This window comes from Podarcis bocagei (assembly GCF_964188305.1).
Source record: "Podarcis bocagei genome assembly, chromosome: 9".
NCBI classification, from domain to species: Eukaryota; Metazoa; Chordata; class Lepidosauria; order Squamata; family Lacertidae; genus Podarcis; species Podarcis bocagei.
Genome location: NC_138134.1, coordinates 2,632,612 through 2,647,505, shown reverse-complemented (window position 1 = coordinate 2,647,505; position 14,894 = coordinate 2,632,612). Strand labels below are relative to the sequence as shown.

The following is a 14,894-nucleotide window of genomic DNA, read 5'->3' as shown; positions in this document are numbered from 1 at the left end:
GGCTGGAGATGCTGTGGGGTAAGTCCTCTATACCAGCTCAGCCAAAGCCAGTTGAACCAAAGCCAGGTTAAGTCCCCCAAAAGGATGTCCCAGGAAGAGGAGGGTTGGACAGCGCAGGGACAGACTTGAACCTATTCTAAACCCCTGTGCTGGGTTGCTAGGTCATGTGACTGAGGACCCATTTTCAGGTTGTTCCTTGCTCATAGAATAATGAAACTGTAGAGTTGGAAACAGTGTTAGAAACTCAGATATATAAGCTAGGTGCCAAATGGCTCCTTAAACCAGGATTAGAGTCACCAAAATGGAATGCCTAATTGCCATTTTGGGGCCAGATGGTTTGAAAGGCATATTTTTCAATACAACTTTTTGTTTCCTGAAATTCATTTTGATTGTGCAGAGAAAATATAATGGATACAATTCTATAGGGTGTGTCACTAGTGTGTGAAAACAGTCCAGATCCAAGGATCCCTAGGCATGCACCTCCAGATGGTGAAGAGGTCATGCGCCATCCTGGCACCCAGACATCTTCACTTGGTCACAGGTGGCCAATAGCCAGGTTCAAAATGCACCTGGTGAATTTCCAGTGTTGGGTGGAAGGGACCCTGGGGGTCATCTAGCCCAGCCCCCTACAATGCAGGAAAATCAATGGCTCTGTGACAGGTGGTCATCCAACCTCTGTTTTAAAGCTTCCAATGAAAGACAGTCGAGAGCTCTATGTTCCCCAGAGCACAGACTGAGACTTCCCTTGCCTCCAGTGTGAACCCTGCCTTGCACTATATTACTCCCTAGTTGGGCATAGCTGCATCATAGAGCACAAACACTGCACAGCCATAAGGCCCACTGGACGACCCTGGGCCTGTTCCTCTCTCTCATCTGACCTACCCTCAGTGGATGGCTGTGAGGATAAGATGGAGGGGGGAAGAGCGGGGGAAAAGAACCATGCATGCTGCCTTGAGCTCATTGGAGAAAAGATGTGATATAAATGTAAAGTATAAATACCGGCGTATAAGACGACTTTTTAATCCCGGAAAAGAGGTTAAAAAGTCGGGGGTCGGGGGCCACCAGGTGGCGCATTGGAAGACGGCCGACAATAACATCTCTCTGACCCACACGAGGTAATTAAGAGGCTGCTATGGGAAGCATGCAGCCTTCCCGCCCCGCCCCCCAAGGAGATGGGGGGGACTGCCTTGCCAGCGGTGTCCATAATTCACCCCCGGATTCGAAAGAAGGGGGTGCTGAAACTTGGCACAAGCCCTCGGGTGAAGTCGGCTCTTCCTGACGCTGTCTCCAATCAGCGCAGTGGTTCGCTTTAGCTCGAAATATATAATTGGAAATATATAATTGGAAAGAAGCTAAAGCACATACATCAAGCGAAGAGCGGGAATAAAGACTGCTGATTAATGGATCTCTGTGAGCGAAGCGACGGGCGGGACAAATAAATCAAGTGATGAATCACCATTAAGAGACTGGTATGTTTGGAGTGAAACGGAAAGGGGGTGGAGGAAAAAACTTTCCTTTTTTTGCCTTATGTGAGTATTAATAACCCTCCACCCCAGAGAGAAGAATCGTTGCAATTTATTAATCACAAGCAGGAATTCAAGAACTGTGTGGAGTGAATTATTGATCAAAGAGAGGATTGGTAAACATCGGAGAACGGAGGAAAGTTTTATGACGCAGTTTTAAATGGCGTCTCGCTAAGACTGGCTTGCCTAAGAAGGACGGGGGGGAGGAGGACCAGGGTCACCGGAATGTGAATGGTGATCGGAATGTGATCTAGACCTGGCAGAGCCCTCTGAGATATGCTTGGCAAGCCTGGGGACAGACTGAGGGAAAGTTCTTTACGGAGGTGTGGAAATGGCGTCTGTCCTTATGTGATATGATTTTTGGAGAGTGTAAAACCCACACAGAGGATGTTTGTTTTCAACCCGCTTGTGAAGATTATCAGAGATCACAAAGAAAGGAATATATGATAACAACAAGAAGATGAGGAAAGTAACAAAGAGACTATCTGGACAGAACTGGATAGAACTGTCTAATTAAAGCAGCAATATAAGTGATGCTTGGACCCCTGTTCGGAGCTTGAAGTATGGGTACCCCCAACAAAAATTTAAAAATCTGGCTGTATAATTTGGAACTAATGTGATTTGGAAATAATGTGATTTGATTGGCCTGTTAATAAAAATTATATATATTTTTTTAAAAGTCGGGGGTCGTCTTATACGCCGGGTACTACCTCCAAGGCAGCAGTGGGTGCCGGGTGGCTTCCTCTTGGCGCGGAGACCGCCACCCGCTGCTGCTTTGGAGGCTGCCGAAGCTGCCGCAGCAGCAGGCGGCGGGCTCCGCACCGCGCCAGCTGGCTTCCTCCTACCCGGCATATAAGACTGGGCTTGTAAGACAAAACCCCAAATTGGCACTGCCAATTTGGGGGGTTGTCTTATAGGCCCAGTCGCCTAATATGCCGGAATCTATGGTATATATTTTATCCATCAAATTTCCACACTTAGATGATCGTATAGAAATAAAATCAAATATTTTAGCTATTCCAATGTCTTTAAACAATTTTAAAAAGCAACAATGCGGTTGTTTCAATGCTGTTCTTCTCCTTAGCTCAGAATCTTTAAATCTTTCTGAGTATCTTTCTGGAGATGCCTGAATGGAATTTTGGCCAAGCAGCAGTTTGGACATGGTGTACTTGGCACACAGATCCTCACCGCTTCCTTCTCACTATCTCTTTCCCTGAACATTTTTATTACCTATTGTACCACCTTCATTTTCTACTACATTCCTGTTCCTAGTCTCTCACTACCAATACTACTACCACTACAGCTCCACATATACAATGTCCTATAACCATCATTCTTTGCAAGTCGCAGAACAGAGTCATCAGATTCTCCCATTCTACAAATCACTCCATTAATACATACTCTTCCCTCTGTCTCAAGGACATGGAGGAGCATAGGAAGCCACATGCAGCCTTCGCTATCCAGGCTTCAGATCCCCCACTTCACAGGCCACATCCTCACTGCTTCATGCCTCAAGTAATTTTGCCTGACTGGAATGCATCCTGGGATAAAAACTATTACTACATTATTATTATTATTATTATTATTATTATTATTATTATTATTATTATTATTATTAATGCTTCTTGTAACACTGCATAAAATTCCACAAGATAGACACTGCTGCATTGCTAATATTTGAAACTGTGTTCTGCAAACTTGTGGAAGCCCATTTTGTCAAATGAAACAGACCTCTCTCTTGCTGAAAACCTAGAGCGGCCCTACCAGTCAATGAGCTAGACTAGTATGGTATAGTAAGACTGGCAGGATAAGATCAGAGTGCCACATTAAGGCAACTGTTTCGAGATTTAAGCATTTAGCTACTAAGACATTGCTGCAGAAACAGGATGTGTACAATCTGTCCGGTTTCAGACACTGAACATTTAACCAACTATTGCAAAGATTGTTCGTATTTCACATGACATGTTGAGTGTCATATTTACACATGTACTAACCTTAACCCATAGATGTGAACCAATGGGTCCCACTGCCTATTGATACCAGAGGACCATGAACAGGTTACATTTAGGGCTGGGCAATATATTGCTATAGCGCCCAAAAATGAAGTTCATTTCATGATATTGTTTCATAATTTTTGACCTGGCAATATGTTGTGAATCATGGTGCATGTGTGTGCTGTGCAAAAATCACAATGTGGGAAAAACCATGAAGCCAGTCAATGCCTCTACATAGTTCCATCCTTATTACAGACATCAGTATCAGACTTATTTCAGATATCAGTATAGCTGGTGCTATATCACGAAGTTGAAAATCAGCTCCATGGTTATTTCAGACATTGTGATTTGCAGTATATTGCAGTGTTTAACTGATGATATACTGTGATGTTGAAAACCAGGTATCACCCAGCCCTAGTTACATTGGCTAAAGAAGAACAAGAGCAAATCTCACAGAAGTGTAAAGCATCTATGTACAACTGTACATCAACTAAGAAGGAAAAATAATTTTACTTGTGGGGGGTCCCCATGTGTTTGGTGGAACAGAGGGAATAATGGGGGTGACACTCTTGAGAATAAGACATCTCACACACCAGTGGTGGACAGATCTGACTTGGAGGAACTACATTGTTTAAACTACCGGTAGTACAAGGTCTACCAACCATACTCAAGTTTAGGAGACAGAAGACCAACCCCGCAAAGTACAAAGTGCACGAGTACATGCTCAGTTCGGGGGGGGAAATTCAGGACCAGAATCAGCTCACAGCCCCCCGAGTCTTTTAGTAGCTGCTTTTGTGACGTAACAGTGAATCAGAAATTGTTGAGAGCTCCCGCAAGCCACCCGGAGATCAACCAATCTACATTCTGTGAACCCCGTTTCCCACAATATTATCATGAAAGTCACTCATGCAGGCGAGTGAGTGGGCTGGCAAAGGAGGAACACTTTATCTGGTTTCTGGGATGCTTTAAACGTCACACACATATGAATGAAACTCATATATATGAAATTTCACATATATGAAACTCTTGCTAAGAGGTTAGCATCCTGCATTTTCATTCTGATTGCAGAGGAGAGGGGAGTCCACTTTTCTGCAGCCCACATAAAAACAAGACTATTAGCCTCTTTGGTTACGGGGGCGGGGGGCGGAATGTGCCGGTCAGGAATTTTTGTGGGCTTATTGGCAATGCTGAAATGTAAAAGAAACACACCGAGAAACACCGGGCTTGGGAGACGCAGGTTACACTGACATTTATCCCTGAAAGCAGCTCCAGGCGGCACGACTGGTTTTCCTCCTCCCTATTCTCATTCTCCAGACCCCCCTGTGAGGCGGCCGCCCAATTCCCACCGCCCCCCCCCCGGCCCTCGCTCCCCGCCTGGATCCTCCCCGCCCCTCTGCGACGCCAGAGCCAGGCCGAGGGAACCAGGCCCCGGCGCGACCTTGGCCCCAGGCGGCCCACCCGGCGGGGAGGCTGGGCGGAGCTGCCGGGCGGGAGACGGGCGCAAGACGACAGAGGAGGAGGAGGCCGCCGCCGCCGCCGCGCAAGTCCCGCCACTCACCGCCCTGTGCGCCAGGCGCTGCGCCCTGAGGAGCCCCGGAGACATGGCGACGCTGGAAGCCGCCGCGTCCTGCGCCTCAGCCGCCCCAGAGGAAGCCCCGCCCCGTCGCCCTCTCTGAGGAGAGAAATCTCGCGAGAGCTCGCGGAAGGAGGCGGCCAGGGGCGCGGAGGGGAGGGAACGGGGGCGGGCTTGGCGGGGGGGAGGCCTGAGGGGCCCGACGGAGCCGCGCGCTCTTGAGCCGAAGGCGCTTGGCTCCGCCGCCCGGGCCCCAAGGGCCTCCTCCCAGTCGCCGCCTCAGGGAGCCCCGCGCCCACTTGGGCCTCGGCCTCCCTCGCAGGGCTGCCCGCAGCGCCCGGCCCTCCAGGCTGCAGGCGGAGCCCAGGTTCCCTGGCCAGAAGCCGCCCAAGTTAGTGAGCAGACTACACCTTGCGGCCACCTTGGCGGGCTTCTTATTATATTAATGTAGATCTCCCCCCCCCCCCCGAACTCAAAGTGGCTTACTATTAAAACAAACAGCTTAGAGCATACAAAAAGCAATCATTAGAAACAAGGATTCGTACAATTAAAATACATATAAAAAGATCACATACAGGTAGTTACAATAAAAACACAGCACCAGCCCTTTCCTTGCACATTGACTGTGAAGTAGGCCCAACTGTCTTCATCGGATTTCACACATGCTCATTGCCATAGACTCATTTATGCTTTTCAACTTGTCATAAGTACCCAGCTTGTTAATCAAAAGCCTGCCTGGTGCAGCTGGTTGAAGTAAGTGTATGTTGTCATGCACACTGATGGTGCAATAGGATTATTGTTTTTTAAGATTTGTACCCAAGTGATTCTCAAAGTGGCTTACCAAAAAAACAAACATACACAATTCAGCCCAGCAATGCTCTAATCCGCTGGCTGGTGTGTGCCCTGCTTCAGCTCTGCAGGTCAAAAATAGTATTTTTAAAATGATTAAACATTGGCAACCCACACACAAAACAGCCCAGTGAGGACTGGGTATGTACCAGGAGCTACAGGGGGAAAAGTTGGAAAAGAAAAGGTGGAAATCAAGAGGGGGCTGTGTGAGCCCCTAACACCAATAGTATTCCAAAGGAAGGCATGGTTGCCTTGCTGGCTGGAACCCTGAACAGAATGGGGCTGTTAGGGGCTGAGGACATACTGCTACATTTTGATGCATGTCCTGCTTTTAATGTATATTATTGAGTACAACAATCTTGTAAAGGATGGTCGTTATTCCCATTGTACATGTTTTAACTAGTTTTAAGTAGGAAACCATGTGCTTTAAATGTGCAGGGGTATGGAGGTAACAAATTGTCATGAATGAACAATATAAAGGACATCTGGAAGGGCCCTTAGCTAAAGCCACGTTGTGCACCCAGGGCTAAGCTGAGATTTGGACTCAGATCTCCCATTCGGCACCATATTCATTAAAGACCACATCAGCTATTGCAAACAGAGATTTGGGGAAGAAAAGAAAAGAAAGTTTCAATGTGGCTGATACGGATTGAGGCCAAGCCAGTGCTCTGTTGCAAGGCACACATTAAGAACCTCTGAAACCTGATGCAGCTTGAAGGCAGTTTGGGTTGGATGACATGGAGCACAGCTGTGGGCTTGTCAGCCAAGGTCAACACAACTCTGTTGGCCCCGTGGGTGGGGGAACACAAAGGAGTGCCCATTCTCACACCTGGCCGGGGTCCACATGGTTTGTTTCTTGGTTAACCATACTTTCTCAGTCCCCACAAGGCATTCCTGCCTCTTCATAGCCTAGTCAGAAGTATCCTGTATCCCTGAGCAAGGACCCTTCAGGAAAAACACAAGAGCTTTTGTATTCCACTTTCTTGCATGTCTACCCATAATAAAAAATGCATGGGCCTTTGGTTACCAAATTGAAATGAGGTCTCTCTCCCACCCCCTTCAGCCAATTTCTGGAAGCTGTGCTTGGCATATCTTGCCAAAACCAAGAAACCCAACATTTGTATCTAAGTGGAACATACAGTAAATCTCTCCCATTCCCTCTGCTTGCATCTGCTTGAAACTTGGAGGGGGCCCTCCTTTTCATCTGTGCGTAGGTGGCTGGAACAGGGTCAGAAAGACCAGACATTAAGCTTCTCCCCCCCCCCTCTTGCCCCGCTACTGCAGGACCTGCCAATTGTCTAAGTGACCCAGCAACTTCAAAGACCAGTCATGCAACACCAGCCTAGTATGGTATCCCCATTTCCAGAGGACAGATTTACTACTCCTTCAGCCGACGCCCCTTCCAAGAGCCAGCACAAGCCCCATTAAGTCTGCAGAGCCCATTTCAGATTTGGAGGCTCCTTCACTTGCCTGCGTGATTTATGAGCTTTCAGGAGTTTTTAAGGAATTGAGCGTCTTTAACTTGGGATTTGAATTTCATTGGAAAATATGAAAGTGATTAAGAGGATAGCTCCTTGGAATGTGGCTTGCGTTCCAGTGCATGGAGAAAGCAGATGAGACAGATCAATTCCAAAACCAATGACCTGCCTAAATTTACTCATGAAACTCAAGAGAGACAAGAACTGGGCACAACTGTGGGTGGCATGCATATTTGTGGTACGACAAGGTTAAAGCTCATAAAGCTTTTAAGAACCATATTGTCAGGAAGGCAGTGTTTAATGTCTGGACAAGATACAAAGATTTATTAGAAAGTAAGACCCCAAGGTGGCTGTCACCAATGGAAGCTAAGGCTCAGAAAAGACTCAATATGGAGGCCAATTGGCCAAAATATTGGGAGATAGTAGAAAAGGATGGAGACACATGGAGATTGCAGAGTTTTGAGAAATTGAAGGATAAAGTGCGGGATTGGTTACATTATGGTCAGATTAGGGAGGTTTTTAATAAGGACAAAAAAACAGGCTTCCAGGTGGAAAAATCGAAACTAGAAACAGAACTGTTAGAACCAAAAACTAAGGTAATTCAAGAATGTATAACTTGCTGCTAAAATGGAACACTCAGGATGAAACGGTTAAATCAGCTATGATAAAATGGGCGCAAGAATCATAGAATCATAGAATCATAGAGTTGGAAGAGACCACAAGGGCCATCGAGTCCCACCCCCTGCCAAGCAGGAAACACCATCAGAGCACTCCTGACATATGGTTGTCAAGCCTCTGCTTAAAGACCTCCAAAGTAGGAGACTCCACCACACTCCTTGGCAGCAAATTCCACTGTCGAACAGCTCTTACTGTCAGGAAGTTCTTCCTAATGTTTAGGTGGAATCTTCTTTCTTGTAGTTTGGATCCATTGCTCCGTGTCCGCTTCTCTGGAGCAGCAGAAAACAACCTTTCTCCCTCCTCTATGTGACATCCTTTTATATATTTGAACATGGCTATCATATCACCCCTTAACCTCCTCTTCTCCAGGCTAAACATGCCCAGCTCCCTTAGCCGTTCCTCATAAGGCATCGTTTCCAGGCCTTTGACCATTTTGGTTGCCCTCCTCTGGACACGTTCCAGTTTGTCAGTGTCCTTCTTGAATTGTGGTGCCCAGAACTGGACACAGTACTCCAGGTGTGGTCTGACCAGAGCAGAATACAGTGGCACTATTACTTCCCTTGATCTAGATGCTATACTCCTATTGATGCAGCCCAGAATTGCATTGGCTTTTTTAGCTGCCGCGTCACACTGTTGGCTCATGTCAAGTTTGCGGTCAACCAAGACTCCTAGATCCTTTTCACATGTACTGCTCTCAAGCCAGGTGTCACCCATCTTGTATTTGTGCCTCTCATTTTTTTTGCCCAAGTGCAATACTTTACATTTCTCCCTGTTAAAATTCATTTTGTTTGTTTTTGCCCAGTTCTCTAATCTGTCAAGATCGTTTTGAAGTGTGATCCTGTCCTCTGGGGTGTTAGCCACCCCTCCCAGTTTGGTGTCATCTGCAAATTTGATCAGGATGCCCTTGAGTCCATCATCCAAGTCGTTGATAAAGATGTTAAATAAGACCGGGCCCAAGACAGAACCCTGTGGCACCCCACTAGTCACTCTTCTCCAGGATTGGCTACAACATTGAAGACATTGGCTACAACATCATGTTTGCTGACTGGGAACGGTTATGGACCACCGGTGTGAAATTCACGGCATATAATGCCTTGAAAGAAAATATTATGAAAATGATTTACAGGTGGCTTGCAAAAATATATCATTTGCCAGACAATAAGTGTTGGAATTGTAAAGAAACTGAGGGAACATTTTTTCACCTTTGGTGGACATGCCCAAGGATTAAGGCTTTCTGGGAAATGATCTATAATGAACTTAAAAAGGTATTTAAATATACCTTTCCTAAGAAACCAGAGGCCTTTCTTTTGGGCATTGTTGGCCAAATGGTGCTAAAGAAGGACAGAACTTTTTTTATGTATGCAGTAACAGCAGCAAGGGTACTCATCGCAAAATATTGGAAGACACAAGATTTGCCCACCCTGGAAGAATGGCAGATGCAACTGATAGACTACATGGAACTGGCAGAAATGACTGGCAGAATCCGAGACCTGGGAGAAGAGATAGTGGAAGAGGACTGGAAGAAATTTAAGGACTATTTGCAAAAATATTGTAAATTGTATGAAGGTTAGAATGATGCAGGATATAAAGATAATATGGCATTAGTGACATAGCTGAAAGGACTGTGAAAATAATTGGTTTATAAAAACAAAGGTGAAACTAGAACAATATTATGTCAAGCTTAAATATCTGATAAATAAAGGGAAGAATCGGAGACATAATAGCTGAAACATATAATTTAAAACAAGTTTTGAGAGAAGGTGAAGCATTGCTGAATAAGATTTTGAAATGGGAACACAGAGAAGGGAGATGTGAGCAGGTCGATGAAACAAGTAAAAGAAAGATAAAGTTATGGAACATTGGATGTGTGTTTTAATGTTATTGTGTGTTTTTTTGTTGTATTACTGTATTGTTTTCTATGCTTTTTCTTTAATGTATTGTAAATTGTTTTGTTGTCTTCCTTTTTTCTTTTTTCTGTAATTTTTAAACCTTTAATAAATATCATTTTAAAAAAAAAAGAACTGGGCACAACTGCAGCCACATGGGCAGAGCTGTGTGCTTCCACAATGTTAAAGGGCTATGGCAGCTTCCTGAGTTAAAAACCCAGCAGATACGATGGCCACCCTGCCTGTAGCATCTCAGAATAAGCCACAAAGGCCCCTCTGCACTATCTATTTAAAGCAGGATCAAACCACTTTAAGTAACCTTGGCTTCCCCCAAATAATCCTTGGAACTATAGTCAGTTAAGGGCGCTGAGAATTGTTTGGAGACCCCAGTCCACCTTATGGAACTACAATTCTCAAAGTGTTTTGACAACCCCTCTCTTTTAGCCCTGTGTGTGGACAGGCCATTTGTAATATAGACAGCTTAGTTTTGGCTACATAATGATGTGGGGCCAATCCAGCCATCCTTTTTGTTGTGCATTCGTGATGATTTGTGCTCACGATGCTGTCGGGGTGGATAGATGTGATCCTGCTTTCAATGCTGTTTGGGCCTGCAAATGTTTCAGGGTGGCCATGCTGCTTTGCTTCCAATCTGTGCTTGTTCCATAGCTTTCTGGTGAAATCCTGTCACTTTCCAGGCCACAAATGTTCGGGGGGGGGGGGAGGATTGTCTTGTTTTTGCTGCACTGCAGCACAAGAGTGCCCCTCCAGACTGCAATAATGTTGTAACACTGGGGCGCCACAGAACAACTAATAAAGGTGAATGGGGTGTGGACGGTCCAGTATAAATCCACCACGAATGTGCTTTTATTGTGTCAATGACATATTGCAGAAGTGCACCCACAAAAAGGCCCTGTCCTGAGGGCCCCCTGACATTCAGAGAATGAGCGAGCTGCCTTACCGTAGAAGGGGAGTTTTGTTGGGGGAAATTTGTTTTTTAAAAGTGATTGTTTTGTTCATTTGTTTTCTTCTTTTTTAATTAAATTGTTTTGTTTTGTTTCATATAGCAATACAGATGTCTGAGAGATACAGAAACTATCAATGGCTTGCCTGTTTGACATCGTACAGTCCACAGCTTAAGAAAGAAAATAATGCAGACTGAAGAAATTGTTATTTCACAGAGATAAAAACAATGCTATGAATAATAAGAGCATGATTCCATGGAAGCACAGCAGAGTCGTCAATAATTAGTCCTGGAATACAATCAAAACTAGATAACACTATACTTTGTAGGAACTAGGTTTTTTTTTTTAAGACTGAAGGTTCTTTTTTAAAAAAAAACCTGGATGTGTGTGTGAATGGCCAGTTCAGGGCGAGCGGCCCAGTTTTCCCCCAACAGCACTTGTTATAGATCCTTGAAAACATTTGAGAGGCACTTAACAGCATGTATCTTTCCTTTAGTTTCAAATCAATTGGATCAATGTGGCGAGCATCATGAGGCCATATGGATTTGTGACATACACCCATAACCCTTGCAAACCAGAAATCAATTAATGACCATCTTCTGTCCATAAAGTTTCCTTTTTTTGAGACAGATAACACGTTGTGGATGTTCTCCAGATTCATAGAATCATAGAATTGTAGATATTTGCTTTTTGTCAGCAGAGCACAACGTTCAAAATAGAGATAATGAAATAAATTATGGTAAATTGTCTATATTACAGGTGGGCAACCTGTGACCCAGGAAACACATATTCCTCCTATTATTATTATTTTATTATTATTATTATTATTATCCTTGGTTCCTCCAAGCAGTTCAAGTTGGTCACATGGTTCTCCCCACTCTCAGTTTTATCCTCACAACTCCTCAAGGTGGGCTTGATTGAGAGGCAGCAACTGACCCAAGGTCACCATTGACTGAATAAGGATTTGAACCGTAGGGCCGTATCCAGTATTAGTCCTACTCAGAGTAAAGGTAAAGGGACCCCTGACCATTAGGTCCAGTCCTGGCCGACTCAGGTTGCGGCGCTCATCTCGCTTTATTGGCCAAGGGAGCTGGCGTACAGCTTCTGGGTCATGTGGCCAGCATGACTAAGCCGCTTCTGGCGAACCAGAGCAGCGCACGGAAACACCGCTTACCTTACCTATTTATCTACTTGTACTTTGACGTGCTTTCAAACTGCTAGGTTGGCAGGAGCTGGGACCGAGCAATGGGAGCTCAGCCTGTCACAGGGATTCGAACCGCCAACCTTCTGATCGGCAAGTCCTAGGCTCTGTGGTTTAACCCACAGTGCCACCCGTGTCCCCCCTACTCAGAGTAGGCTTATTGAAATTAGTGGGCATGACTATCTCAATTCATGTATTGTTTCAGGAAGTGTGATTTAGGTAGGTTCACCTTTAAATAATAACTGAATTAAATTTCTTCCCTAATAGAGGACACTCTCAGCTCCTGCTGTAAACTAAAAAAAGAGAGTAGTAATATGATGGATATGCTGTCTCCTGATTTCAGCCACAAATCCACAGACACACCTTGGTGGATCACCTGAATAAAAGTAATGAATCAGATTCCTGGAAATATGCTAATATTACATTGATACCAAAGCAAGATCAAGATCCAACTCAGGTTGGACTATAGACCCATTTCCTTGATCAACTGTGACTACAAACTAGTAATATTAGCTAGGAGACAAATTAGTTTTAAAGGATTAGATACATGAAGATAAAGCTGGATTTCTCCCAACAAGAGCAATAAAGGACAATGTTAGAACTATATTAGATACTGTAGAATATTTTGAAAAGAGAAATGATAAGCAATTAGATGCAGAGAAGGTGTTCAATAATGTTTTTGGTTTTTTTAGTTTTATGGGGGAAATATTGAATATAATGGGATGGGGGGAGAAAATTGTGAGAGGGATAAAGGTAATATATACAGAACAAATTGCAAGTATAATAGTGGATGGAGTGGTAACAGAAAAGTACACTATTACAAAGGGCACGAGACAAGGTTGCCCACTATCACCATTATTGTTTATCTTGATGCTAGAAGTGCCTGGCATGCTCTAGTCCATGGGGTCACGAAGAGTCAGACACGACTAAACAACAAGAAGTGTTATGCAGGGAATTAAGGGGAAATAGTGAAATACAAGGTATACAAGACTGTTGGATCTAGAAGGATGTGGGAACAATTTGGGTGGCATGCTTACCTATGGTACGACAAGGTGAAAGGAAATAGGGATTTTTTGCGTCATTGTATAAGGAGAAGCTTATATTGAGTTTGGACTAGATACAGAGATTTATTTGAAAGGAAAACCCCTTTATGGTTATCACCAATAGTAGCTGGTGCATCAAAGAAATTAAATATGATGGAGAAGTGGGGTAAATATAGAGATATAGTGTGGAAATCTCTGTAAATTGAAAAAGAATATGAAGACACAAGAGAATGGAGATCAAATTGGTTTTAATAACATCAAATTAATGAATATTTTAAAAAAGATTTAGTAAAAGGTTTTACGGACCAAATATCTGATTTTTAAAAGATTCTGCTTGAAGGAAGAAAAAAACTGATTTCAAAAATGTTTAAACTATTATTAGAATGGGAGACGAAAGTTGAAATGGTGATGTCAGGGAACTGACATCGGAGCTAGAGGCGGAGGGAAGGCTCTCAAATGATGCTGGAGAAGGGCCCAGCAGGGAGAGAGGCAGCTCCGCAGATGGGGAAGCAAATCAGTGCAACACCAGGGATATAGAGGGGCTGATGGGGGAATCGGCGAGAGGGCTCCAGGATTCTTCACCGGACACCAGCGGGGAGAGCACGGGTCCTCCGCTACCCACGCCCTCCCTGCGCAGAAGACTTCCGCACAGAGAGAGTAGGAGGAGACTGGGTGTCAAACAACTTTTATGTTGGAAAAGATTTAAGAAACGCCCACTGACGGATTCTGCTAGCGACTGAGGCAGCCACAAAGTGAAGGGCTGCCCAGACTGAAAGGTTTAGCAAGGCAACAAAGCCTGGAGAGGCGGCAACTTATGCACGAGCAACCCATACACATTACAGGTGAAATAGGTAATGATAAAATCGGCCAAAGATTTAGGACCTAATATAGAAATAAACACTTGAGGAAAGTTGTGGACAGTAGATATGAACTTCACTGCTTGCTATGATTTAAAAGAGAATTATATGAAAATGATGTATAGATGGTATTTAACACCAGATAAATTATCTAAAATGTATAAGAAGGTCTCCAATAACTGCTGGAAGTGTAAGCAAGCAGGTGCTCCTTTTTCATATATGGTGGATTTCCAAAAAAGGGTATTTTGGAATAAGATATACAATGAGATAAAAAAAGATGTTTAAAGTGAGTTTACCAAAAAACACAACCCAAAAAACCCCTGAAGCTTTCCTGCTAGGGATTATGGGGACAGAAATTCCGAAAAAGAATGGTTAATTTGTTTATGTATGTAACTATAGCAGCTAGGCTTCCTTATGCTCAGAAATGGAAAGATGAAGAAGTAGCTGCTAAAGAAGGATGGATAAGATTCAGACTGGGCTGAATCAGCAAAGCTAACAGCTATACTAATCATCTAATGATGATTACCTTTTTGAAGAATGGAAGCCCTTTTCAGATTATTTGAAGAAATATTACAACATAAAGAATCCACAACCAGGTTTTGAGCTATGAGCAACAGAAAAAATTAGAGACTATTGTGTTATGATTATCATTAAAAAGGAATGAAGACAGGGTGCAGCAAAACAGGGACAAGGAAAACATCACGGAAGATGGGTTGGGAAGTGAGAAAAGAAATCTCTATTTAAAATGTATTGGAATTTTATCTTTAAAATTTTCAGAAATTTAATAAAAATGTTTTTAAAAATGAAACTCGTGAATCACTGGTGGTCCCCAGACCACAGTTTGTGAACA

The 14,894-nt window shown here is 43.9% G+C and overlaps 1 protein-coding gene and 2 long non-coding RNA genes across 4 annotated transcripts in view; 2 read left to right on the top strand and 1 right to left on the bottom strand.

The window, feature by feature from the left end:
• The window catches only part of ETFA (electron transfer flavoprotein subunit alpha), a 42,342-nt gene extending 37,117 nt beyond the window's left edge, over positions 1-5,225 (bottom strand). The window contains exon 1 of the mRNA XM_081207900.1: positions 5,076-5,225. Coding sequence (XP_081064026.1) covers positions 5,076-5,120 — 45 coding nt within the window. The 5' untranslated portion in view covers positions 5,121-5,225. The remainder of the gene's footprint in view (positions 1-5,075) is intronic.
• A 384-nt stretch (positions 5,226-5,609) lies between these two features.
• Positions 5,610-11,204, top strand: LOC308594689. 2 transcript variants are annotated; one of them, XR_014011563.1, is made up of 2 exons: positions 5,610-5,843; positions 11,046-11,204. It is a non-coding gene; the product is annotated as an uncharacterized lncRNA (long non-coding RNA). The 2 variants fall into 2 exon arrangements; XR_014011564.1 differs by lacking the exon at positions 5,610-5,843 and adding an exon at positions 7,221-7,284.
• A 948-nt stretch (positions 11,205-12,152) lies between these two features.
• On the top strand, positions 12,153-14,852 carry LOC308594678. Its single transcript, XR_014011553.1, has 2 exons — positions 12,153-13,592; positions 14,030-14,852. It is a non-coding gene; the product is annotated as an uncharacterized lncRNA (long non-coding RNA).
• The last annotated feature ends 42 nt before the right edge of the window (positions 14,853-14,894 follow it).